This window comes from Cyclopterus lumpus, chromosome 25, assembly GCF_009769545.1.
Source record: "Cyclopterus lumpus isolate fCycLum1 chromosome 25, fCycLum1.pri, whole genome shotgun sequence".
NCBI classification, from domain to species: Eukaryota; Metazoa; Chordata; class Actinopteri; order Perciformes; family Cyclopteridae; genus Cyclopterus; species Cyclopterus lumpus.
The window spans coordinates 9,215,374-9,242,834 of record NC_046990.1 but is presented as its reverse complement, the minus strand read 5'-3'; the positions used below and the strand labels follow the sequence as shown (position 1 = coordinate 9,242,834).

Sequence of the window (27,461 nt, the reverse complement as noted above, 5' to 3'; positions counted from 1 at the left end):
TGTGTGTGTGTGTGTGTGTGTGTGTGTGTGTGTGTGTGTGTGTGTGTGTGTGTGTGTGTGTGTGTGTGTGTGTGTGTGTGTGTGTGTGTGTGTGTGTGTGTGTGTGTGTGTGTGTGTGTGTGTGTGTGTGTGTGTGTGTGTGTGTGTGTGTGTGTGTGTGTGTGGGTGTGTGTGTGTGTGTGTGTGTGTGTGTGTGTGTGTGTGTGTGTGTGTGTGTGTGTGTGTGTGTGTGTGTGTGTGTGTGTGTGTGTGTGTGTGTGTGTGTGTGTGTGTGTGTGTGTGTGTGTGTGTGTGTGTGTGTGTTGTGTTGTGTTGTGTTGTGTTGTGCTGTGCTGTGCTGTGCAGCGGTTTGTCCTTCAATCAAAGGATCGGCAGTTTGATCCCCGGCTCCGCTAGTCCATGTCTGTGTCCTTGTGAACCCAGATTTTCTGTTCCTGCGGTGTGTGTGTGTGAATGGTTAGTTAGTCCTGATGGTTGGGAAGCACCTTGCATGGTAGCTCCTCCCATCACAGTAGCTCCTCCCATCAATGTATGAACAGGTGTGACTTGGTGGGTGATGACAAGTAATGTCAAAGCGCTTTGCGTGGTCGGAAGATTAGAAAAGTGGTACACAAAGTACAGTCCATTTACCATTTTGTCATCAAGCAAACCAATGCTGAATTTTGCATTCTTTGATTCCTCCAGAGCCTTGTGGAGGAATTTCCAACCTTTTAGTTCAAATAAATTTAAACTAACGCGGGAATCGTTCATATTCATTTGCATGAAACCCATATAGCATATATTCTGAGACGGGTCCTGAGGATGAGTGTGCCAAAGTAGGCAGTTTGACGGAGAAGTACAGTTTACTCCACTCATCCTTGGGCCCCTCCGCTGCCTCACCTGTAGGCATTCCTTGCTTCCTTCCTTCCTCCGTTTTAGTTCATGCAGTAGGTCAAGCTGAGCATTTGAAGAACACCTTTTTTTTTAAGTATTCACAAAATACAAAATGTCAAGTTGCGTAACCTCGTAAAAACACAGTGCACAAATGTATTCCAAGTGATATGTCTGTGCATCTGTATTTGTATTTGTGGCTCTAATTCGTGCCAGCTCCTTTTCAAAGGAAATATATTCGAGTGCCCACCCAATGAGTGGATCCTTTTGAGAGCGTTTCACACAAAATCCACTAACACTGGAAACATGCGACTCATAAAAGTTCCGTGACTTGTTCCTCGTAAAAAAACTCAATGCACAAAGGGCATGCAGAATTGCTGACTGCCTCAAATTCGCATCTCGTACCATCCCCTTCTGTAAATGAACACAAACAGCTGTACAATTACATTGTCATATTTTTACATATGTCCTGATGACATTCACTCAACTTAGCATTTTAGAATGGAAATGTGTTTTTGGTGCTTTGTCCCGAGTGCTCTCCAGTAGATGGCGGTAATTTGCGTCGGCTGCAGCTCACAGGGGAGAGCTTGGCCGTCGCGCAAGCGTAACCTGTTAACGGCGTAACGTAAACATGTACACGAAGGTACAGGCATTTCAACATGTATTTATTAATGACTTAGTTTTATGGCCGTGTACTTTGAACTTGTGTTTCTGCATTTCCTCCCTGCGCCCCACCTGTAATACCACTGTGCACCACTAGAGCGGCGCGCCCCACAGTTTGAGAACCACCGGTATATGCTAACATGCTGTATTCTGTTTCACCATTCCTATTTGATGAAATGGATTTCTGACGGATGCTGATAACTGCACTAACAGCATACATGAAGTAGTTATGTAATTTGTATAATTAACCTAATTGTTGTGACAACAGCACCCGTTGCAACATGATGATGATGCGTTTAGAATATATCATTAAATATAAATTCCACACAAGTTTCAGATCCGTCATCCGTTTACTCAAAATGTATTTTGTTATTACTACGATGTATTCAAAAGGTCAACTTTACGTCCCTAATACTTATTATTAAAGTGGCTTACTGCACAAGAGGAGGTTGCTGTAAGGAGTGATAAAAAGAAAATACGTTTTTTATAGCCTCTGTTGTGTTGGTATCTCTTAGTTACCGACTAAGCACAACGCTTCTTCTTCTTTTTTTATCTGTCTTTTGCACTCTCTTAGTATCATTAGACTCATCACTCAGATTTGTGTTAATTTTGAGCCGCAGAAAGTCTGAGCACATTCTCTGAGCAAGTCTGTGCTAGCCTTGAGAGTTTGCGAGTCCCATCTGCGCCCATAAAAGATCTTTTTTAAAATCATAATCCATCAAAAAAGAATCTGTCTTGAGTATCAAACACTATTCCCCTGCAGGCTCGAAAAGGTGGATGGCGAACATTTTAGATCGTATCCCTGCACCACGGGCGCGTCAATCATGCGGCATGCAAACAAAAACCACCAAGCCAAGTTTTTAAACAATGGCCGCTTTGCTCCGGAGTTGCAGCTCTTGGTAAACACCTGTCGGCATGAATGTCATGACGTTGAGTGGAATCGTGCCATTAAATGTTTGACACTCGGACATCTGGATTTGCTGGACCAACTACCGTGTATGGATACAGGACGTGAGCTGGCCTGTTGGGCCCCTGCTAACGCTTCTCCAGCTCATTGTCCTCCCTTTAAATGTGCTTACACTTTCCCCCTCGATGGAAGTTCTGTTGGCCTGCGCTCCAGCTGGATCTCAGCCCTTGGCGTAATTCAATCAATTTTGATGAACCTGTTCAACCCCCAAAAACATATGCCGAAGGGAGGCACTTCAGGACTTGAAGTGCACAAGTGCACCAATACGTCAAGTCTTACAACGTGCAAGAAACATTTCTGTCAAAGTCCCAAACGAAGGCAGGATTTAATGGGTGGTTTATAGGTGGGAGGGGGTGAGCTCTGAGGGGGAGTGATGCCGTTTGCAATGTCTCCATGTTCTGAGTGCTCTGGAGTCTGTTGACACACTGCACAGATAAGACCTCCTTATCAAAGCTCCGCTCTGCCCTCTCACTTTCTCGTAATGGGTCCGAGCGTGTGTGTGTGTGTGTGTGTGTGTGTGTGTGTGTGCGCAAGATGGCTGGCAAACAGAGTGCTTGGCGGGAGTCGGGCAGGACACGGAACGCGCCGACGTGTTTGTCTGGAAGCGGACGGGGAGCCGCCAGCGCCTCATGCTCAATGTTAAGTTCAACCTGTTTTAGTCTTGCCGGCTGTGGTAGTTATTGTTTAATACCAACTACCATAAAGATATGGGGTGAATTATCTGTCACATGAGGTTGCCATTAAGAGATTTTAGCGGAAAATATTCCCAAACATTTGCGATGGTACTTTGGAACATATTTGATTGTCTGTATTTATGTAAAACCGATTCAGGCTTTCTCAGATGGAAACAATAATGAATAAAAACTTCAAACCATAATTTGAAATATGCATGGCCAATAAAGTAGTCTGGCTGTTTTCACAAGGAACAATTGAACAATAGTGATTCACTCTTCTCAAGCTCGCCGCATGTGTTGGAGAATTTGATTTAATATATAAATGTTCAATTGTCAACGTTATTTATTGAAGTTAAGAGAGCTTTCAAATTGACGCAAATTTTTTTTTTCCTTTTGAAAAGAATCTGCCAGGGTTTTTAACGGTTTAAAATCGTTTTTTTAATCGGAAACATCGCAAGCTTTCTCTGTTCACAAGAGACTCCGTGTGCCTCTACAGAGTAAGTTATGATGTCAGCCACGTTTCCACAACTTGAAGCATTTATTTTTTGTTAAGTGTGATTTAAAAAAAAAAAATTTTTTAAATGCTACACTGATTAAGAAGCCAGAGAAAAGTCTACATTCTTCAAGGACTTTCCTTACCTCTCCACTAGATTGCTATTGGGTAGACGGCGAAGCAGAGGCTTTAGCTAATAGCAATCTAATTATCATCGGGTTTCAGCTACAGTCATGTTGAGTTATGAACACATGTGGAGCTTTTCCAGTGAAACCAGGTTTCTGAACGGCCACATGGAAATGTCTACTGGCCAATGCTGGCTCAGAGCACCCTTCCAGGTTTGCATGTGGCATGTGAACACGGGCACGTGGCTTTTTAATTAAGATGTGACAACACTTCTGTTGCTAAAACACAACTTTTTGAACTTGTTCACCGATTGGACTCCAGCAGCAGAGTTGCGGTGTCCCATGACATCATCTGGCCCTCGCGACATCACTGCGCCACCTCGTTCGGCACCGCTTCAGTTGGACCTTTTGCATTTCCAACTCCACCCCCCCCCCCCCCCCCCCCCTAATTTCCCGGTAAGATAGATGAGCCTTGAGCTTTGCCATTATGATTTTGGTTTAGAACGGCTAATTATGGCTACAAACAGGTGGTGTCTGGATGAAGACCTCGGACCGGCCTGTTTCTGCTATGAAGAAGAAGGGCTGGTTTTCACTGAAATCTAGACTGGTGTTATTCATATAAGAGCAGCAGCAAACCGATGTGTTCCTTGCAATAATTGCTGAGAATTATACAATTTATATTAGACGACCCCTATCGGAACAACACAGTTGTACTGTTAAAGCAATGAAGACCGACACCTAAGAGGATGACTCATTGCTTTAATGTCGATCTAAAAAAAACAACAAAAAAACAGGTCCATTCATGAGAGGATTCTATTTTATTTCTTATTTTGTCGGCGTAATTGATTCATTGATTGCTATTAGGATGTAATGACGATTTCAACAACGATATCAAAAAGGGTTTTGAAGATGACCCACCCTGCCTTTTTTAGTGTTGCATCTGAATTAATATGAAAAAGACCGAGGACCTAATTCATTATTTTGTATTTCTTATGTTGGTATTAAATAACGTCACATTTGGAACAGCATGGTAGCATGTCATTTCTTTTTGATTTGGACCTGTGGTTTTTCAAATCCTTTTGTCAAGCGGTCTTTTGGTTTATTTGATAGGCGGAATTCAATAAATCCATACAAGTTTTGTCCCAGCACAAATCCGGGACTGGAAGGAAATTATGGAAAAGTAGGATGACAAAGAGGAGCTCTTTTGCCTCGAATTAATAAGATGGTGGTTGTTGTAAGAGGACGTGAGGTACTTATCCGGAAAAGCCATCTCTGCGGCTCGGCAGAAGCTTCCTTTTTTTTCCACAGAAGTATGAATTAGGCATGAGCATCTAAAAAGTGTTCTCAGGGTTGGCACGTCCAATGCTTGCAAATTCAACAAATGAGAAAAGAAAAAATATATCTCTTGGAAATGATGGGAACCCTTGCTGTGTGCCAGAGGATCGTCTACCAGGAAAAACAGGCCAGACAGAAGATGTGAAACCGTTGATTAACTTGCTTTGGACGCAGCAACGCGCAGCCTTGGCGCATGCCCCCATACCTGACCTGACCTTGACATGCCATCCATTGTGTTTCACCAATTGATTCCCAGCACAGCAGTGAACCGACGCTGCCTTTTATCTGGTGGTCCAGAGCCGGGCCAGGGATGAGCCAGGCAGCATGCTAGAGGGAAAGGGCTCCTGCATGCGTTGCCCTTTTGAGTTGCAGGTACTCCGCCAGTATCTTCTCCCTGGCCCACCACAACACTCCTAATATCTTTGGCCCACTGTCACACACACTGGAAACAATCTAAAGCAAAAAGAAAATGGCAGGGGAAGAAAGTGGCCAGTGGTTTGGGCCGCGCTGCCTTCATTCTTATTATTGTAGCCCACAACTGTAATTACAATGTTAACACTGAGCTCTTTGGACCAGACCAGCAGGACTCTGTGGAGAGAGGAGGACATGGGGGCAAGAAAAAGCCGGTTAAAGAATGAAGTCATGGAGGGGGATCTAGGGGCATGGGGTGTGGGGTGGGGGGCATATGTGCCTTTTGGCCAGGGTGTGCGTGTCATAACTCTGTCATGTGTTGTGCAGCAGCGCAGTGTTTCGATGGTTATATCAGTGGAAAATGACTCATGGTTGTTTTTCTGTGATGGGTCCAGCTCCTCTTTCGGTCTCTCCTGGTGTCGCTGGTGAAAAAAGTATGGCATAATGCAGCGCTGCAAAACAAATCGAGCCTTCAAAGGCACTTTGGTTTCCAGTCATTTATTGAGATTAGATGAGTTTGGGGTTGATGAACCCCTTTTGTGGTTCACCCCAACTTTGTAAGGTCGAGTAATCTCCCCTTTGTGCCAAATCGCCCACACATTTGACTGTCTGCTACTGGCTTCTTCTCCATGCTTCCTCCTGGCTCGTGCTCACATTCCACCGCGAGGCACTGGAGATGTCTCAAATTCTTCCCAGTGTCACTCACTGGGGAAATGTGGCCAAGTCCACAGCTCCACGCATTGAAGAATCACACAGGCCCGTGATGGACTGAGACTGAGAAGTGGGAGACGCATTGTTGATATTAGCCGTGGTCGTTCGGTTGCTGTATGGGACACGCGAGCCAGTGATTACCACAGACCAGAGCACTGTGCCACTCATCCCAGTTCTCCCATACAGATCAAGCGGATGAGATTAATTACCGAAAATGGGCTGAAACATCAAAATGAGGCAGAGAAATCACACTTTTCACTTCCATTCATGGGTTGATGATGGCCAAACACAATTGGTGGTACCACATGGCAATAATAATAATGCTGATTATAGTGGCAGAAGCAAAAAGGCACTTTTGATTGGACCGGTCGCCAGGTTGCCAGTTTTCCACCTGACAGGCCGGGTTAGATCAGGAGCCTTGGCCAGTGGTGTGGGCACATTGAGGTCAGCCTGCAGGCCGATATCAGGCCTGAGTGGAAAAGGTGGCGTCTGAAGTCACGAGGACACCGAAACACATACAACACATAGTAGCAGACAGGTCTGTGCAACATGGATCCTCCATGTCGTAGCACCTAGCGCTGCGGCGCTTGTGAAGCATGTGTAATGAAATTGCGGCGCTGTCTTTTGATGCTACTGACACTATATAAAGCACCACTGTATGCTAAGTATTAGCTTTTGATTGTTGTTATCCAACACTGTATAATGAGTACTTTAGGCAGGAGACATTATTTCCTCCATCTTTTGTTGGCGTGGAAGTATTTATGAGGTACAAAGTCATACGCTGTGAAAACAAAACCTGGTTATGACGTGAAAATTGTACAATGTGGTGTCGGCTTGTCGTCATAGTATAGAGTTTCTGACACCAATGCAAGTGCTACCACAACACTGCTAAATACTATTAACATTTCTGATTGCCATCAAGGCAAACACAATTGGCTTTACCCATAGATTTTCATATTTGACCACAAGCTCAAAGGGATGTCTTCAAATTGATTGTTTTCTCTGACCCCCAAAAAATATTCAATGGAATAAAAAACATGTAAAAGTGAGTCAAATCAACACTGTCGCATGACTTTAACAAAACTTAAGCTCCACTACGGTCATTTTTATTGTGGGGCTACGGCAATTGGTTGCGTCATTTTACTACTCCGTATAAAGTTGGTCACTTAAAAAATGTTCTCGGAGTAAACGTTACTGCATTGCATAAAAGAAGCAACAAGCAATCTAATCTAAAGAAATGAACCGCCTGCCACTTCTAGAAATGAGCACAATGTGGAACGATGGGAACCGTTTTTTACTTTACTTCTTTGCTCATTAAAGATTTTTTTTTTAGCAGAATTGTCGCCTTGCAGTCACAGATTGTCACGAACCGCAGGAAGGACTCACTTCCACTCACTGGAGGCAGAAGATTCTACGTGATCACACAGCTGGAGGATCCACCGTGTTTTTGTTTGTTTTTTTCACCTTAGCCACATGGCAATTACTGCTAACCTTAGCTCTAACTCATAATGACGTCATCCTAAAAGGGAAAGTTTTCCTTAATTTAGCTATATGGAGTGATGGAATTATTTAATTTGTTTTACTTTTCACAAAGTGCTAGGCGCGGGGCGACCCCTTGCACCCTCTGACACTCGGTCAGGGTGTCAGTCGAGTGTAGTGTCACCCTTGGGGAGCTGTGGCCTCCTTCTGTCGCAGCTGCTGATTTTTCTTTTGTTCCATCTCTCACACAGTTTATCAGAACTTTTTCACGTTTAGTTTATACCACAATAAGTAATAGTTTAAAACCTGTAAAATGTTCTAACAATCTTCCCTGAACCCGCCCGACACGTGGGGTCAACTCGCGTATTACTACTATATATGTAGGTTAGCCTATTATAGCCTAGCGCATGTTGTCATCTATCACTTTTATGTATGCAGGGCCACTTTTGAGGACCATGTTATGGGCCGGTTTGAAAGTAATTGAATGATTTTTACTGTCTGCTCAAACCGGCTGTGTGTGTGTGTGTGTGTGTGTGTGTGTGTGTGCAGCAGCAGCCGTGTGTCTCTGTGTACACAGCGATGCAGTCGGTGGTGCGGTTGCAGGACATAAAGGTAGTGTGTGTGTGCGTGTGCCGGGGAGTAATTGAGATGAATTGGTTTTAATGGGACTTTATGGGATGTTTGGGGTTATTTCTGTCTGAGGTCTCCTCTGGCGTCCCGGCTCCTCTGAAGGATGGCTTGGCCCTCCGCCCAGAGCCGAGGCTGTTCTACCCTTGCTGCTTCCCTCTGCTCTTTCATCCTTTCTCGCTCTCTTTCTTTTTCTGTCACTGGTTCTCACTTTCCTTCTCTCTGTCGTGGGAGAGAGAACAAATGATTGTATGGCAGTGAGTGTTTGTGTTTCCTCCCACCCTGCTTCCCTCGCAGCACTCAGATTTTTTTTTTCCCCCCGGCCACCGGTTCGCCGGGCACTCACCCCTCTCCGCTAATCGCAGAGTGCCATTTTAAAAGCCCCAGCAAGTAGTCGAGGCCCATCCCGGCTCTCATTTGTCACCGGTGATCACACAGTGGCGCATGAGTCGGGACCCTGTGGTGGCCGCGCGATTACAGGGTCGGAGGAAAAAGGATCCAGCGGCAAGGAACGACTCCTCGGTGGCTTAAACTTCCTCCGCCTGTTGCGTTTTGATGGACGGTCCCAGAGGAAGAGGGAGGCATACTATATGGGAAGGCACTTACGGACTTGCATAGTGTGTGTGTGTGGGTGGGTGTGTGTGCACCTTTTACAGTAGAAGCACAGCAAATTTAGTTTTTGTCATCACCACTATTTAAATTTTTTTTTCTCCAATTTAGTGGCGTTAAAAATAAAGATCCAACAAATGTATCCTGGCAACTTATCCTGGAAAGAGTCATGTTTTTTTCGAAAACTTTGAAAAGCACATTATGTGATTCTGCACCAGTCAAACCGCAGCCCAGTTTAGCCCCAATTATGGACTGTTTTTATTCACTTCTCGTCCCCCGCAGTCTGTACACTCTACAATGAATTAGTGCTTTGTATATTATATACTTGTTTACTTTTTTGCTCTATATGTATGCAGCTTCTTTTTTTTGCTAAGATGACACTTCAATGCCAAAAGAGCATCAGCGGCAGGGAGCGACCTGTGAAAGTAACTCGCTGTCATGATCAGAAAATGTAAATCAATCAATCTCGAGTACGCCGTGTATGAAAAGCATTGTGTGTCTGCTCGCGTGGTGTACCTGAGAACACACACGTGCATATGTGGCTGTGTGGTCTGTGTGCGAGAGTATATATGCCTTGGGAGAGTGACAGCTCTGGCTAGAGCCCCTGAGGTTACGCCAGGTCATTGGCGCTGGCCTCTTGAGTGGTGAGGATGCATAGTGGGCAGCACTGGGTTCGGGAGCATAGGCTTTAGAGCAGAAGGGTAACATGTATGGTTTTAGGGATGGATTGATGATGATGATGATGATGATGAGACACCACAGCATGGAGCAACGATTGGAGTCACGGAGAACAGGACAGAAGGAGCCTGATGGTGGAAGAGACCGATTTTTGAAGTACGTGAGGACAGAGTGAGCGCAGGAGGTACGAGCTCCATGTTGCTCATTACGTTTGGGTGTATGGGAATGGCAGTAAACACGACATTTCCTCTGCAGCCAGCGGAACAACTCTGGCATCTAATGACAGCCCTGCAGCACAATGAGTAGTAAAGCTGCAGCCACCCGAGCTGTCGCCCGGCCAAACTATCACCAGCAGCTCCGATGCTGCTCCAACAGCAGACTACGGAGGAGTACACAGCACTGTGTCGTCTTTAATTCTTGAGAGGGGTTCCGTTTCCTGAAAGCCACCTCGGCAACCTGAAGCAACTGGCTTTAAGAGTGCAGCCACACTTTCTATGTAGAAGTTAGTCTCTTGTCAGAGATGCATCTTTTCTTTGTTTCTTGTTGAAACCTCGGGCAGTGAGGTTTTGGGCGTAAGGCCGGTCATGGTTGGGTTGCAGTCTGACTACGGAGGCTTTTACGATTGCTACTTTTGTTCAGACGGACACATGTTCCCCAAAAATGTTTCTAGAAACGGACAAATGCAAAATCCAATATTGACGACTTTGACATTTGTGGTTTTTAAGTGAAGTGTCTCGACACTGGTTCGATCGCAATACAATTCGGCACAGGTATCCATGGCGCCCAGAGCATGAATCCTAATGATTTTGGGTGAACCCCGGACTTTCCATCATCGGGTCAAAATCTTTATGTCTCCAATACTTTGGTGTCTGGTCAAATATCTGCAAAATGAATGTCGTTCTCGTCAGCCTTCCCTGCACTTTTGTGTTTGGTTCCAATTAGCCAATGTTCACATGCTAACACACTAAACTCAGGTGGTGTACAAGGTAAACCCTACACCTAATACACTTCAGCATTATTAGTCTGAGCACACAGCATGTGTACCGTAGCAATCAATTCAATGCATTGGAGTTCATTGAAAGAGTGAGAAAGTATAGTGAGAAAATGTCCATTTTTTTTACAAATTGAATATTGAACATGTCCATATTGCACAAAATGTTCCACTGCACGTCCATAAGCCCCCAGAATATCTTGAGTTATACGAAAGGACATGCATGTACAGACTCCTTGCGTTAAAGTTAACGTCTCATATTATGCACTACTTAGCCCACTGAACTAGTGCCAGTGACTGTCACTTTTGGGTCAAGTCTATTAACTGGTTCACAAGCTTTCCCCAGGCCTCAAAGGGTCTGACATTCTACCCCACAGTATTGTAAAAACAACGGCAGGCTCCTTTTTGTGTCAAAAGCATCTGAAGAATGCAATCCTGATGCAGTGTGATGGGTCTCCCCTCGGGGAGATAACCCCACAGGGATGTCAAGGTGATGCTGGAGTCGCAGTGTAAGTTGGAAATCATGTTGACAGCCTTTTGCGTGTAGCAGAGTCTGTACGATGAGGACTGAGTTCAGCATCGGGGGCAGGGTAGGGGATTGGGCAGCACCGCACCTGTATGAGTCATGGCGCTAAGGCCAACCTAACGGCAACACGTCATATCAAGACATCGCCCTACTCTCAACCCCTCGCTTGATCGTCAACTGGTGTTGTCTTCCAGTGTAATTAACATCCACATTCCTGAAGATGGTGTAATAATCAGTGATTTTTCTGTTTTGCACACTGAACTCATTCAACTCAACTGGTCAAACATTGCTAAACACGAAGCCTCTGCAAACTCACACCAGCTTTTCTGCAAGAATGTTTCACCCTTTTTTAAGGACCATTGCATTCCAGCTTCTAACTTCCACCAGGAAGAGAGGCGTGTTGGCTTTGCATCAAGTATTGGTTCCCTGGAGTGACACGGTGCAGACTCAATTTAGCCCCCAAAGTGTGTGATAGTGGTACAGTTTGCTGCGAGTATGTGGTGCCTCACAGCCAAACCCGGGGACCTCAGCAATGTAAACATTCTCCATGTGGTCCTGTTTGAGGGGAAGAAATGTCTGGCCTGATTTACAGTGTCATATTGCCATGCGATGCCTGTTTTCAGTGGCTTGAGTGTATGGAGTGCTACCCGATGTTGACCCCGCTGTGTTCAAATAAAGAGCGTATGGTTTAGTGGAGGATTAAAGTATATTAAACAGTCCACGGATTCACACACACATCTTAAATCCTGTTGGACGTTTTCATTTCTCAAAAATAATGTGGATAAGTACATTGCTATTGGTAATAATTCTAAATTGAGTTTACGAGGTGTTTACCCAATTCATTGCTGGGAACAAGTGGAAATCCAACGACGGACCAGCGGAGAGAAAAAGGTTTGCTGAAGTTGCATAAAACAGACATAGCTTTGGTCTGGACCAGTGCCAAGTGGATGAGATTATAGTATTGGTTTTACGCTGTGGTAGATAACGGGTGGAGCAGCATCCTTCTGCTCTAATGGCACGTTGCAGAAAAGCCAAATGTAAATGCCTGGGAGGCTGAGACCTCTAATGCCCATGATTGTCCCGTTGGCACTGTGTACCAGCCTAAATCAGCTCTCCAACTCATACTCTTCGGATCCATGTTATGCATGCACACCCAGCGACACAGACAGACATGCATGCAGCCTGAGGGTAGCATGCAGATACAGCATACCACAGCAGGCAGTATGAGCCATTCTTACTGGGTAACGGCCACATTGCAGAAGACTGCAACTGGTCCCGGGTAGCTGTCAGAATATAAGAAAAAGAAAGCTCACTTGATTTGAGTGACAGTGTTGGTGACGCTCATCCGTCCAGCTGAGCAGTGCAGGCGCCGCCAACAATCTTGAGTCTGTACTTTGATGTGCATGTATTGGCCCACTTGCCCTGTTTTATTTTCGCGGATAATGTCAGCCACATAATTTAGAGCCACTGCTGCTTTGAAGCAATGAAAGAGGAGAACGCTGAACTTACTTTAATCATCTCTGTGCCTTTTTTTTGTTGTTTTTCAGTCGGTGGTGAAAACCGGACGCTTGCTCATCAGCCATGAAGCGCCAATAACCGGAGGCTTTGCTGCTGAAATTAGCTCTTCAGTACAGGTAAGTGCCTCAGAACACACTGTTTTCATGAGGGTTTACTGGGATCTGTAGCCCCCAGGGGTAGGCGGTTATCTTCAAAGCTATCGGTCTTAATAGATTGCAATGGTTTTGGCAATAAAAGTTCCTCTTTTGTAATAAAGCTAGCAGAGCCTTTCACCGAGTGGCCCAAAGCAGTGGCTTTAAAGCGGTGAGGTGCGTCTCCCTGGGAAGGGCCGCTGGAGAGTTGAAGGGAGGCACAGCGGTAGAGCTCAGAGTCAAAGATTCTGAGTGAGTTGAAAGGGACAAGTGAATGGCAGTATTAAATAAATAAATAAAAATTTAAAAAAAATATATATATACACTCCTGCCCAAGAGCAGTAGAGGCACTTTGCTACCTGCTGGTCCCGGAGCCATCAACAATAAGAGTGCAAAAAAAAAGAAGAAGAAGCTAATGATCCAAAAGATGACCGTATACTAGAAGAGTATGATTGGTCTATTTAGCCGTATAGAGGATCCTTTGTGAGTTTATACTTCTCATATGAGATTGTTGATACAGTGAGTCTAACTATCCATATAAGGTTTACGAAATATTGGACACTGTAAGCAACACATGCCAGAGACAGCTGACTGTGACACATTCTAAACCAAATGTGATGCATGACTAAATGAAATGTCTTCCACTTCCCATCATCTTAATTGTGTCTGTTTTTGCTTGGTGACATACTAGGCTTCAGTATGTGTTTTTTGTTGTTGTATTTTTTTCACCCTGCACGTCTCTCCAACTCTCCTCTTTTTTTTTTTTATACCCGTTACCGGACTAATTGTATGCACTGTCACCTGGAGCAGTGTGCTTGTTTATGTTCATGTACTCTGAGTTGAAGCAGTAATATCTGTTGACCCTCTTCACTTTTACTGCCAGTCAGATGTTGCTCTCTCTCTCTCCCCCGTCAGTGAGGTCTTAAATGGCCAATGACTCATCTCCCTCATTTCCATGTTTCCACATTGTGTACGGGTGATGTAAGTTGTTGGTGTGTTCACTGGTTCCCTTGATCTGCCGTTTTTCACATGGCCGCAGGGGGAAAACCTCATAGTTGTGTTTTTTTAAAAGGATGCAGCTTGGCCTACAAGGCCTCGGTCACACTATTAAACCCTACATTATATTACAGATATCACTCCTTCAAAGATGAAGAAATATGCTTGTTATGTTTCATTCACAAATACAGAGTGATGGCCCACAGTAGCCTGTAATTCCCAATAAGCCATCCCTCTTAAGTGATGTGTTTACTGCCATTAAGGGTTTATAAACGCTTTATGGCAGCCAGTTACCAGCTCATGGGACGACAGAATTTCTTATCAATAAGCCAGATGAACATGCCTGATATTCTCAGAGCCTCTGAACTTGTTCAACCCAAACGCCGTCTCGTATGTGGCATGAAAGGGTGACGAGTGACTGCCTCAGACAGAAGTACAGCCATAACTACTGATGTTAAGCATCGTTTTGTTTTTGCCCTTACCATTAAACTGGGTCACCATTGGAATCCATTGTTACCACGGTCAAACCAAGCAGCTACACAAAGTGCAAAAGGACCAAGGGCTGTGCTATATGTGTACACACACACACACACACACAGAGGGAGAGAGGGTGTCAAAGGACAACGGCGGAGGCGACAAACATCCCTCAAACCTGCAGCCATTACTTACTAATATTGTACTTTTTGCTATTATTGTCTAATGAGAGATGAGGACAACACTCTTAATTTCAAAGAAGTTCCTATTTATTGAAACTGTGCAACAAGAGACCTGGCTTTGTTGAGTCTCTCCGTCTATTAAATCTGAAAAACGGTACAGACATCATGACGTATCGCGGTGTAAGTGCTATCGAACAGTGATGGATATCCATCTTCCATAAGCAGCCGAAAACCTGTCTGAAACCTGCTGGAGGCTGTGAACCTTGAAAACTGCATAAAACGCAGTTTTCAATCCGGGAAGCTTTCAGTAGGTATTAACACGCAACATAAAACACAGTTAATGTAAAAAATAAATTTATTATGTGATGAAACGCACAACAATTAAACAATGAAATGCTAAATCTCGCATGAAGGAGATTACTTTGTGGCAAAATGGCAGTTTTAATTTCAATAGTGTTAATAGCTAAATCAAAATATTGCTGCGAGCAGACAGATTGTGAGACTACTTCAGCAGTGGTTGTTAAAGGCTCTAACTTGTACCACGCCTCCTCGTTTACTAGTATGGCCTCCCGGGCTCAAAATCAAGGGACAGAAACAGAAACTTGTTGTCAGTAAACCTGTATAGTCTAGGCACTGTTGTCTGAGAGCGCTTCAGTCTACTCATTTGTGAGAGCGTGGCTTTACCTACTCGCTAACCACATCAGGCCCGTCCCTTGGAGATTCATTTATGGTTCCCTTCTTTCTTTCTTTTTTTTCTATGAAGAGCAGAGGGGAGTTTAGTTGGGCTTGGGAAGTTCCCTTTATCGAGCTCTGGCTTCAGCCCGAGTGATATAATAATGTGTCATTAGCTGGCCCTGTCCTGAGTGTTTGTTTGGCAGATGTCCTGACAGAGAATGGATGAGACGTGGTGAAAGATAATGCTTTCATCTTTCATGGGACCTTTAGGGATGCACGGACAGAAATGGTGAATCACCCTCCTTCTCTGGACTCCAAACAGCCACAGACCCAACTCTAGTGCATTCAGGATACGAAAAGAATAGACTTTGGCTTTCGGGAAAAAGAAAAGAAAAGATTAACTGCTGTTTGATTGCAACTATGGTGTATTACAAGAAGGTTTATCTGCTTTGAACAGTCATTTTTCAAACTGCAAAGGGCACAGCGAGTGTACAATACAGTATACTGAAGATGGTAGTTAAGGTAAAACTACAGTTTATTCACTCATTAGCCTTTTCTTACCTTTTATGTCACTGCAAGGTGTTGTGCAAACTTCTGTAAAAAGAGCATCTGAGAATCGACCTGCACTAGCAGCCCGATGGAGGCTCATCATACTCCTGAATATAGATCATTGAATGTATGAGAAATGAAGGGAGACATGTCTTTGGGGTCAGTGGGAGGGACATTTTGTTTCTCTCTCTCCAGTTTCCATCATAAATGTCCACTATTACATGTATACCCTGTAATAATACCCAGGGGCCAGTTAAACAGGCCCATAACTCAGTAAGTCAAGCCTGCACTGAAGCAAAATCATAGGAATGTGTTGATCTAGGTCTGGGAAGACGAACCCTTGAAATATGTAACGTTGACATCCAGATCCAGATTAGCTCCAGGCTCCAGTCTATTCAAGCACACTCCTGTTCAACCTAAACATCTCCAAGTGTTTTTGTTTCCACACTGAACTCGCCCAGAAATCACCTCCCGTTCCCTTTTCATTAGCGAGCGCCCCGTTAGGGCACGCATCGACGGCGTGTTTTTAAATGATCCGGACTGTTTTCAGTGAGCTTACGTGAAAGTAATCAGGCCCTTTTTTTTAAAAAGTTAATTTGATATCCTCTTCTGAAGATCATGACCCAAAGAAACGTATGACATCATCGTCATGGCGTTGCCTTGCTGGAGGCTGTGTGAGCCCAAAACACAGAACATGCTCATTGAAGGGTGACGCTACATTATGGCTCAAAGGAACCTTTCCTGACACAGACCCTCTGGCTTTAAAACACACCTTTTTTTAATAAGACAACTGACTGCGCTTCCCCAAGGTTATTGTCAGCACATGAAAGCGATTGGAAAATGTTGTAAATTCAGACATTTAGGCTTTCATTTCGTTGGTGTCTGTTGGAGAAAATCACTCTTTGGTTGGTCTGAAGTCCACAAGGTAGGAGGAAATGGAGCAATGAAGATGAAGGTTGAGAGAGAACTTTGTTATATTCCTTCAGAACGTCATGATATTGAACCCTTTTTATAAGATACAATGTTCTTGCATTCATTAATCACCCCTCAAGTGGCTTTCATTCCCGTGCTGGATTGAAACGGCCCTCAACAATGCTTCTATGTAATGTCATTTTATTGCCTTCGCTTCTATTTGATTGCATTTGAGTAAAATGCTCCCATCCCTATTGGACAATAGAATCACTCAAAAAGGCATAGCGGTGGATATGGCATAGCTGCATTACCGTCTGTGTACCCAAAATTCTCCACACAAAAAAAAAAAGCCAGTATTCAAATTATATGAATAAAAGATGATAAAGCTAAAGACCAGCAAGAAGAAAAAATTAAATAACCTGTAGACTTTTTAATAGTCTGTCTCTAAGACCACAGCAGGAGTTTTATTTCACAAAACATTGACAAATGTAACAAAATCTGATTTTATTTTTTTAAATAAGTGATACCGAGTGAACCGAGGTAATAATGCATTAATAGATACATATATACAGCAAATGACAAGTCCAACATAGCATCAGCGGGTGCCCGGAGAAAAGAAGCCCTCGGAAGAAGCCGTTAGATTCTAATCTAGAATCTTTATGAAGATAAGAAGAGATAAGTGTTTGATCTTCACCTCATTTAGAGAGGTTTTAAAAAGTAGACTTGAGACTAGTGACAAGAGACACAATATCGCCACGGCAACTCTCAAGCCCCCGCTGCAAAAGTATTTTAAAGAAGCGTTTTTTTTGGCACTGCCAGGTTGACATATTTTGATTCTGACTTTTTTTTAAAGTATAATACATATAATGATGCACTCCCCAAAAAGATAAACAACGATTTGAATGAAATCTGAGTTGTGTGGCCATTCTCCGTCCGGCTGTGGTGGCAGGCAGTCGGACTCCTGTACTTTTCTCCCACTTCACAGTGAATGTATTTAGAGGAGATTACAGACGCGTTCCAGACAAAAGAACACACTCCCTGCTGCTAGTCTGACGTGTCGTCTGTAGACGGGAAGATAATACATGTTGAGGATCATCTTATTGTCAATAAACTGCAACAACGTACCTTGTTTTATTTTTGGGCTAGTGGGAGGAGTTTCCATCAGAGAAGTTCACCATTTCAAAAATAGCTCATTCGCTGCGTGTCAAAACAGGGATACTTGATCTGCTTTGCCCGGAGGCCACTTGTGCAATATGACAGGAGGTCAGGACCTTTCTTTTCTTTTTCTTAAGTGGCTTATTCACTTAACGTATTAACTCAATTAAAAAAAAAAAGGCACAAGGGTTGACACTAGGTCTATATGACAGGTAACCGGAACAGTGGTTACTGTTGGAGAGACTCTACAAGGATGGAGGGAGCGGAGCAACGGAGAGGAAAGGAACTACTCGTCTCCATTCAGGGTGCATTCTTTAAAGCTAATCATAGTTCATTCCAAGGGTGCGAGAGTCCAGCGGTGCACAGAGCCCTGCACAGGTCAGGTGGAGACCCCCCCCCCCCCCCCCCCCCCCCCCCACCCCTCTGCTTTTGGAGTTTCATTCTTACTGGCGCCAACAGGAACCGACCTGATGATGCGACTGTGAGGGCTTCAGATTGTCTATTTGAAGACATTACTGACGCTGTGACTGATTTTAACCCCATAATGGCTAGTTTCTTCATTAATCACCAGTGTCCCTACTCCTCAAGTGCCATCTTTGCACGGCGCCTAGAGGATATCTCCTAATGTCTTTTATCAATTCACGGACTTCCCCTTGCTTCTCGTCTTACGGTCCCAAGAGTTTGACATTCACGGTTGTTGGATGGACTCCCGTGCAATGTGGTGGTCACAGTCACGTTCCCTTCAGGAGGATTTTGGTCAACAACTTTCATAGGAAAGAAAAGAGCCCCACCTGTATTCATTTTTCTTCATACAGCCTTGCCTAAACACAGCCTCATGTAACCACTAGCATGGCTTAGACTTGTTCCTGTTTTAGTAATTAACTGCTGTCGTCCAGGTGGGAAAGTTCTCACTGTACCACGTCAACTCCCCAGGCACACAGAGCAGCAGTCTCTGTCCTCTCTCTCTCTCTCTCTCTCTCTCTCTCTCTCTCTCTCTCTCTCTCTCTCTCTCTCTCTCTCTCTCTCTCTCTCTCTCTCTCTGGAAACCTAGCAAAGCACAAAAGGCTCTGCGTCAAGTTTAACATTCCCCTGGATTCTGCCAGGTGTTACATAAGACATGGACAGCATGGTGTGAAACATGGACGTCCTGCGCGCCAAACAATGTCCATGGCAGCTTTCTGGTGGCCGAGTGTGAGTGTGAGTGTGAGTGTGAGTGTGAGTGTGAGTGTGAGTGTGAGTGTGAGTGTGAGTGTGAGTGTGAGTGTGAGTGTGAGTGTGAGTGTGAGTGTGTGACGCTGTCGGTGTCGCAACAAAACGGGTCAAAATCCGCTCAGCGTCTGTCAGAGGCCGAGAGACAAACAGGCAAATACAAGAGGACTTCCTCGGAGTCGCCTCCGATGCTTTCGGTTTGGTTGCTCGAGTTGTTCGCAGGTCAGTTTCTTCCGAAAGAGGGTACTTCAGGTCTGTCGCTGCGTGTCCATTTAACACATTAGGGGGTTTGTCCCAGTTGGAGTGTTTTGGCCAACTCCTTTCGGCTGCGTCTCCATGGGGAGAGGTCAAAGGCCAATATAGAGACGCGAGTCGTGGCTTGTTTTGCACGGAGCACGGGGCTCTGCTCTGAATGAACCCTTTTGACTTGAAGCATATAAGTCAGATATGGCAATACAAATAAGTTGGCAAGTCCCAATCAATATCTTATATACCTTTTTTATTTTATTGATAGTGGTGGATATGCCGAAGCATTGAAAAGCAACGTGTGACGTGCAGCTGCTTATATGAAGTTCAGAGCTGTTGTCGTCCGAACATGTTTAGCTTGGCTTCCCCGCCCGAATGAATTCATGTTTGAGCAATGACAGCAGTCGACCCATGTTGAGAGTATTTGTCCTCATCTGTTTGTTTGTTTGTTTGTGCCCTGCAGGAGCAGTGCTTCCTTAACCTGGAGGCTCCCATCAGCAGGGTCTGCGGTTATGACACCCCCTTCCCTCACATCTTTGAGCCCTTCTACATCCCAGACAAGTGGAAGTGCTTTGATGCAATTAAGAAGATGATCAACTACTGAACACCCGTCAGGTAGGAAAGATCTGGCAACCTCCTTTTTGAAGAAAGAAATTAAGTAATTTTCCAACACTTAATGTATATTGGGCCCTGTCAACCATAACCCTATAATCTGCATTATATATTCCAGTAATGTAGTTATGAAGATATGGAAACAATTAATGACCTGCCGTGAGTAATCACCATCATTAGAGGAAATTAAATTGCATTTCATATCTTTTCCGACTAGACATATAGAGTTATTCTTTTCCAGACATCACAAGCTAATGGACGTTCCAGGGACCTGTGCAGACATGGTGTCATTTACATCTGAAATGCAGCTAAATAACCACGTGGGATTTTTATTTTGGATGCACATTTGATCCTGCAGTGAATAATATACAGAAGTATGAAGAAAGAAACATAAATAGGGCAGCACAAAAAAAATGTATCTTTGTTTCTGTACTACATTTTAAACTAGCATTAATGTGTGTGTGTATATATATATATTTTTGGTTTTTATTGTTTAAATGTGTCACCCCGGTGCTTTAGAAAAATATAATGGCCATTTTCAATGTTTTTGACTCGATAGACTAAGTGACATATGTGTATTATATGTTTCTAAAAACAGACCTTGTCTGACTCTTCTAGCGCCAATAACCCTTTTAGTTCTGATGCCTGCTGGCACAGCAGGAGAGAGCCGGCCGTCTCCAGAAAGCCCAACTGGGGACATTCTGGCACCCGATGTAAAGCTTGAGCACACTGAAGCGTCTGTTTTGGGTGTATTTACACCTGTGGTTAGATCCACTGACCTGTAATCAGACCACCCAAGACTTATTGTAGTGTTCATAGGGCCTACATGTCATGGATATGCCCAATTTACTAGCGTAACCACATAGTGCTCTCTAGCTCTGTAGATATGTTGTCTAATAATGTGGAAGGAGCCATTAATAACATATGTAATAAAATCCAACGTGTCACCTTTCATCCTCACTGCATCTCAATCCAGCTCTACTTTTCCTCCTCGTCTGTCATCCACTGTGGACCGCCAAGTTATTCTCTTCCACTCATTGAACCTCTCTCCTCTTCCAGAGCCAACCTCTGGTGACCCTGAACTCCACGCTCTCTCCTCTTCCTCTTCATTTATCAAATCGGCGGAGAGCAGCCAGGAAAAAACACGTTGTTGACCATCCAGGAAGCAGTATCTAGATGGGCTCCATGTCCCGCAGTGTCTTCCAGCTAAAAGACTGTTACAGCGCCTCCGATCCGCTCTATATGGTGGCTCGCTGCTTTGGCGTCGACGCCATGCACATAATTTGACTTCCTCTTAAATAAGTGTTGGATACTGTGTCAGCGTATTTGATTGACTTTATTGCATTTGCCTATCCGTGCTGTTACCTTTTTTAAATCCAATGTGTCCAGCTCTGCTCTAATCTTTATTTAGTTTGCCCTTCACTAATCCATATTGTATTAATATAGTTGATTTCTGGTTTTTAAGGAAAATAAAGTAATCCGATTTGGTGAAAACATTTGATTTGTTGATTTGCATTACTTGGGATTTTAAAGTGTCATTTTAAAGTATACCTTTCCTGGTCATTGTGGCTAAAATAAATAATATGACAGAATCAGTCTACACATTTTATGAATCCTCTGATGAAGTCGGGGAATTTTATAACTTGTTGAACACATTTATTGCGTCGGTCTGTTTAGGCAAAACAGACGTAGCACTTATAAATGGTGCAACTACCAAAAAGGCATCAACTGTTACGTCATGGCCACTGTGCAACCTTTTGCTCTGTTATTATTATTTACAGAAAAACTGAAGCATTACAGCCATTAAAATCCGCCCCACGTTAGGAACCTGCCTGGTTATAGGTCAGAAATTTGGCAAATCCCCAAAATGGGGCAGAGTTCTTCTGAGGAGCATGAGAAGTGTTCACTATAACTCATTTGTAACACGCCAGATACATTTTCAGGCACGTTAAGAAGCATATAAAATCAGTTTAGTCCGCAACAAATGCTCACGACAGTTAAACCAAACCATTATTTTGTGTACAAAATGTACATAATCCTTAAGGCTTAAAACAACGACAACAAAAGGTTTCATTTCCAGAGACGATGTTTGAATCGTGCTTAAGCAGAATTATTATTATAATTCTTATTTTTCTTGGTTTACTATTGTTGACATGCCTGTCTGCCTACAATACACTGCTGAATGCAAATACTGTATATGACATTTCCGACCTACTGCACAATACTACAGCTATGTGTCATATTTCTAAGGGATCTCCGGCACGGTAAGAAAAGAAAACGCAAACGCGTGGAAACGTTTTGTAAAATTACTTATTTATTCCTTTTTATTGCGGTGTGTGTGTATATATATATATATATATATATATATATATATATATATATATATATATATATATATATATATATATATATATTTGCCAGTTTTTGCCTCCAGCATGTTAGTATCGCTTCCTCATTTTCTCCTCAGTTTTAAGCCTGTGGGGAAAGAATAACCAGCCGGCTAATGAAACATTCACAGTAGAGCCACGAGGCCCCCTGGAGCAGGACGCCCCCGTGCCTCAAGGTCTTTTTTAAATTTAATGTGCGTCTCAAGTGCTGAACTCGACCCATCAGTTGGGTTTAGGAGAAAGGTGAGAGTGACTTCAAAGTGTGAGCTTTTGAAGAGCAGTGGAGTACAGCGCAAACATCCCGACGGGACGACTCCGTTTCCAATCTGGACACCAGAGAGGGTCCTAATGGTTTGGCCCCGTCTTACAATAGCCATAAGGCTATTTCTTGTGTGTTATTTGGAAATATTTTTAGTTTGTAGAGATCAAGATGTGTGCTGCAGTGCGTTTGACATGCTCTTTTCTTTTATGGAGCAACTGCTTTCAATATATCCTACTGTAAACAATTTGTGAATGTGATGGGACCGGCTTTTGTGGGCAGTATTTATAAAAAAGAAAAAAAAAGCTGCATCACTCATGTTTCATTTGGTATCCAAACCAAATAAAACCAGTTGGCAGCAGGAATGTTGATTTGTGACTTGTAAAAATAAATACATCTGGAATGGTTGTGATAGAACTGAGCGGTTGAATTTCATGGTAACAATGACCAGACCCTTTTTTTTTTTTCTCTGCTGGACGTACACGGCCTATTACAGTCTGAACTTTCAAAGGGAGACATTTGCAATTGTCTTCTTAGCTGGAATGTGGCGCCGCGCCAAAATGTTCTCCCTGATGCTCATAATCGCTCATTACGTTGGACTCCCTCTCACCTTAACGGAAAAACCTTTGGGGAGAAACCGGAATCAGCAGTCACAGATGACATGGTTTTAACCCAATGTATGTATAAAAAATAAATAATAAATCCACTAATTAGCTTGTGTCTCCGTTAAATCCTTGTAAAGTTTCAGATATGATTCTCAGCACTCTCCTCCATCAACCCTGGTCAAAATGCAAAGATAAAAATCATGTCTGTCATTTTGGTCTGGGTGAAAGTGGTGCCTTTAAAAACCACGGTGGTGAGGCGGCCTCTCTTTTTTTTGGGGGGGGGGCGGGGTGGCGAAGATAACCTCTGCTTGGTAGGATGGCCATAATAGCATCTGTGTTCTGACAGTGTGTCATTACACACTATATTTACATGAAACGCAGAAACCAGGGGTGGTAGGTCACGGCTCGGAGCGACAGGGGGTGAAGACGCTCTGGTGAATGTCAAGACCGGACAACCAGAGATTACTGAAGATTATAGAACCGCTCGGCCCTGTAATGTGGCCAGTTGTGCATTTGAATGGTCGTCGGGGCGCGTTTTCACAGCATCATTACAAATGTGTAGGTTTGTATTCATTCAACATCCATCTGATGTTTTATTTTGATAGTTAATTATAATAGGTACCGCATGGGATAGTTTATCCGGTGGTTTAAGTGGAACCTTACGATGATGGTGAAACAAATGACGTGTTGGTGGATAGAAAAAAATGATGGGTCCTTTTTTAGTTGTTTGCCTTTTATCTTTTTTTTGGGGGGTGTTTTTTTTACATTGTTGCAATAATTGAATTAGGAAGTCGTTCATTTTCACAGATAAAAACTGTTTTTTGTTGTAATTAGCAGGTGAGCAGTGCCATATCTCACACCTCCATCTTTAGATGGCTCAGATTCACATTGCCATATTTGTGTTCAGCATACCTGAAGTAATGAATGAACTGGCTTGGTCCGATATTTACAAATCAAAAGTAACCTTGAGCTAGTCTTGCAGAGAAATCCTTCCTTCCTTCCTTCCTTCCTTCCTTCCTTCCTTCCGCCGTCGACAGCTGCACAAGCTCCCCATAAATTCACGTTTACGCAAACGTGTTTTCTAAGTAGAGATTGTATGCGCCACTCAATTAAAACAGGGTGTGCCACGATAACCAGTTTGACTGACAGCCAGGTGTAACTGTTGCCCGGCTAACGGAACTAATGTGACCGTATTAATTATTACATGAGCCCTTTCAGCGAGAAAGAGAAATGGGTTTGTGAACAGCCAGGTCCAGATTGTTCTGTGGTTTCATATCTTTGACGTTCTCGTCTACTGGTTAGCTCGTTGATTGAGGGCGGAGTATAAAATGATCTTACATCCTGCAGTTATGTTAAAATATGTGATGCCAGTGTCTTTCTGTTTCAGAATCAGAGTCATTTAATAAAACAATAAGAATATAATAAAAATAGTTGACATAATTGCTTTTGATTAGCCCTTCTAACTAATTTACACATAATTTAAGACTTTAAGGATCATTTGAAACCAGTTGGAGTCGCTAGTTTACAAATTGCTGGTGCAATGACCACAACTTGACCTTTTTGTCACCCTAAACATGCCATTGCTCTGCTTCTCAAACTAAAACCCTCCCACAGAGACTCAGTCCTCACAATCCACTTCCAAATCCGGGAGGGTTGTGGAACTAAAAGTCCGGACACACTAATGCTAAACAGAATATAAGCTTTAATGCTCCCTTGTGACGGGGAGATACGCAGCCAAGTCTTTGTTGGACAAAAGCAATTGTTGTCCGGTTTCGTGTACTGTATTATTCATGCTGTGTTTTGTAGAAACAAAGTTTATGATGTGTTAATAATACAAATATTCAACCGTGCCAGATGTCTGTTTTACACGGAACCATCTGAGAAGCCTTTGTTGGAAAACGTTTGTAAAAGATAGGCACTTAAAACATTTTTTTTTTAAAAGAAGAGGCACGCGGCAGGGGATTGGATGAACCATCTGTCAATCAAACTCTTACCAAGCAAGTTGGGAGAAAAGCTAAAAACATCTTTTAGATCGAGAAAAGTCTTCATTGATGTTCTTTGCTCTCGTGCAGCATCTACGTGAACCAGAGAGACCAAACAGTCGCCTCCCCATGTTGTATCACATACACACACACACACACACACACACACACACACACACACACACACACACACACACACACCTGAACCACGCCCCACAGCTGCCTGTAGCTCTTCAGAGGATGCTGAGTGGACACAAACGCATTGCTTAAAGCTTGACAAGGTGGATCTTCGTGCCATCTTTTAATAGCGCGAGAATCCGACATGGTTGAACAAATCTTACCCTTCGGGGCAAAGCTTAAGTCTCTCCCTGAAACGCCAAAGATGATATCATGTTGAATGTACACGTCTTGAGACTACTGCTCTTACATGATGTGCATTTTCCTTTTTAAAGCAACAGACTCCAGTGTTTGCCGACTAGAATCCCAAGGGACGGATGGAGAACACCGGCTGCCTTTGTCCCGGTTACCCAAAGCTTCATTACCCCATCAAATATTTACCTGCAAGAGGTGTGCTTTTCACACTCACACACACACACACACACACACACACACACACACACACACACACACACACACATGTACACACACACAAAGTATGCGTTATACATTAGTTCACTGATGCCATAAGATTGATGGCGCTCGCTGCACAGCATATACTGTTCCACGCTGTGGTCCGCTGCCTCTTTAAGCCCAAACACAGCACTCTAAAAACACCAAACACATGGACACTACATCTGCCTGTCTGACTATTAGATATTTCCCCTCACACAGAAACTCGCTGGATATTATTAAATGATGTCCCTTCTAAATCGGCATTACATTTCTTGACCCCCCCCAAAAAAAAAAAGAACAAGCAGGTTGTTGCTATTTTTTCATTCTCACTGTCGGGGCAGACGAACGGTTGCTAAGGTAAAGAGGGTGGCAGGGAGGCAAACACACTCTCGGTCCAACGGAGGTCATTTCGCCTGGTCAACACGGACGGTAGTTCAGTCTCGCGTGACGTAAAAATGGTGCTAATTTGTGTTGGCAGCGGCGTCGTTTCCAGCCCTCATAGAAGGAGAGCTGGCAAACAGGAAGTCTATTCCTAATTCAGGGATGGCAGCGTTTCCATACTCCAGCCTGGTGGGAAAGACTTGTTATTGTATCGGGAGCATGATGTTTGACTTTTGAGGACCCCAAGAAGCTTTCTGGTGTAGTTATTGGTGCGATTACGTCATCGTCGGTTTGCATGAGAAACATATTCTGTTCTATTTTTGAGCTGGGAGTTCTTTGGGAGAGAGAGAATATAAATAGTGATAGATGAGTTGCCAGAATACTGTGTACTGTAGGCTACCTACAAAAGGAAAACATGCAAAGCCCTCTGGCTGCTCGCTTCTTGAAAGCAGCTTTGTTCAAGCAAAGCTTTTTATAGTTAGTTTAATTTCCTCTGCCCAGTAATTTCACTTCGACCATCTTTTTGAATGCACTCCTGTGAGAACTTAAAAATGTAGATTAGTAAAAAAAACAAAACAAAGTGAAACGAGAAGATGGATGACGATGGGTGCTTTCCGGTTAAAACAAACTCGGGCTCGTTTTGCAGAGTCAGTGCAGTTTGTTTTGGCGTGTGTGACAGCTGTCAATCAAATCTTGGTGCGAACCAAAACGACTGAAACCAAATCTCCTGAAAAGGTCCAAGCAAACCAACCAACCACAGGTTTCTATGAGAGCAGACGCGTGGTTTAGTGTGGTTTTCAAAGGCTAACCGCGAAATAAATGCATCTGCCGATAGAGAGCGCTGTTCAGAAAGTGTTTGTACAATGAATCCGTTTAAGGTTTGTGCTTTGACCTACTTGTACAAATCAGTGTGGTATTTTTCCTGAATTAATTTTTGAACCAGAAATGTCTGTGCTTGTATCCGACTGTGTGCCCTGTCAGTTCATTTAAGCCCATGACAAAGGGTGTGACACTGATCCCACACTAATGCGCTCCGGATCATACCCTCTTGCCTCTACTTGTTAGTCATTATTCATACCACCTGCTCGATTTGCAGACTCGCACTATTGAGACATTTCTTCGTGAGGTCTTGGTGACGCCAGAAGATTAACATCAGAAGCGTTGCGTAAACTTCACCAGATTTAGATGATTGTCAATATCCCAAAAACTGTCGAATCAACGTTCTACTTCTTCTGTACAACTCTGTGTGTATCACTCTTGTTAGCTTATGATAATTCTGTGTAAATAGGAAGCAAACCAGAACTAACGTGCAAAGCTTCAACCAGACTACAGATGTGAAAGCACCCCAAAGTTGTGCTCGAGTCAGAGTTTCCACTTTGCAAAGCACAGCTTTTGTTTGCCTGTGGCAGTTTGAATT

At 43.5% G+C, this 27,461-nt stretch overlaps 1 protein-coding gene across 2 annotated transcripts in view; it reads left to right on the top strand.

Annotated features, from left to right (window-relative positions):
- bckdhb (branched chain keto acid dehydrogenase E1 subunit beta) overlaps window positions 1-21,319 on the top strand; it is a 37,509-nt gene extending 16,190 nt beyond the window's left edge. For both annotated transcript variants that reach the window (XR_004609083.1, XM_034528688.1), the window contains exons 9-11: window positions 12,707-12,793; window positions 19,670-19,821; window positions 20,878-21,319. Coding sequence is in view for 1 of the 2 variants with exons in the window: in XM_034528688.1 (XP_034384579.1) it covers window positions 12,707-12,793; window positions 19,670-19,810 (228 nt within the window). In the remaining variant the exon portion in view is untranslated. The remainder of the gene's footprint in view (window positions 1-12,706; window positions 12,794-19,669; window positions 19,822-20,877) is intronic.
- Window positions 21,320-27,461: the final 6,142 nt, after the last annotated feature.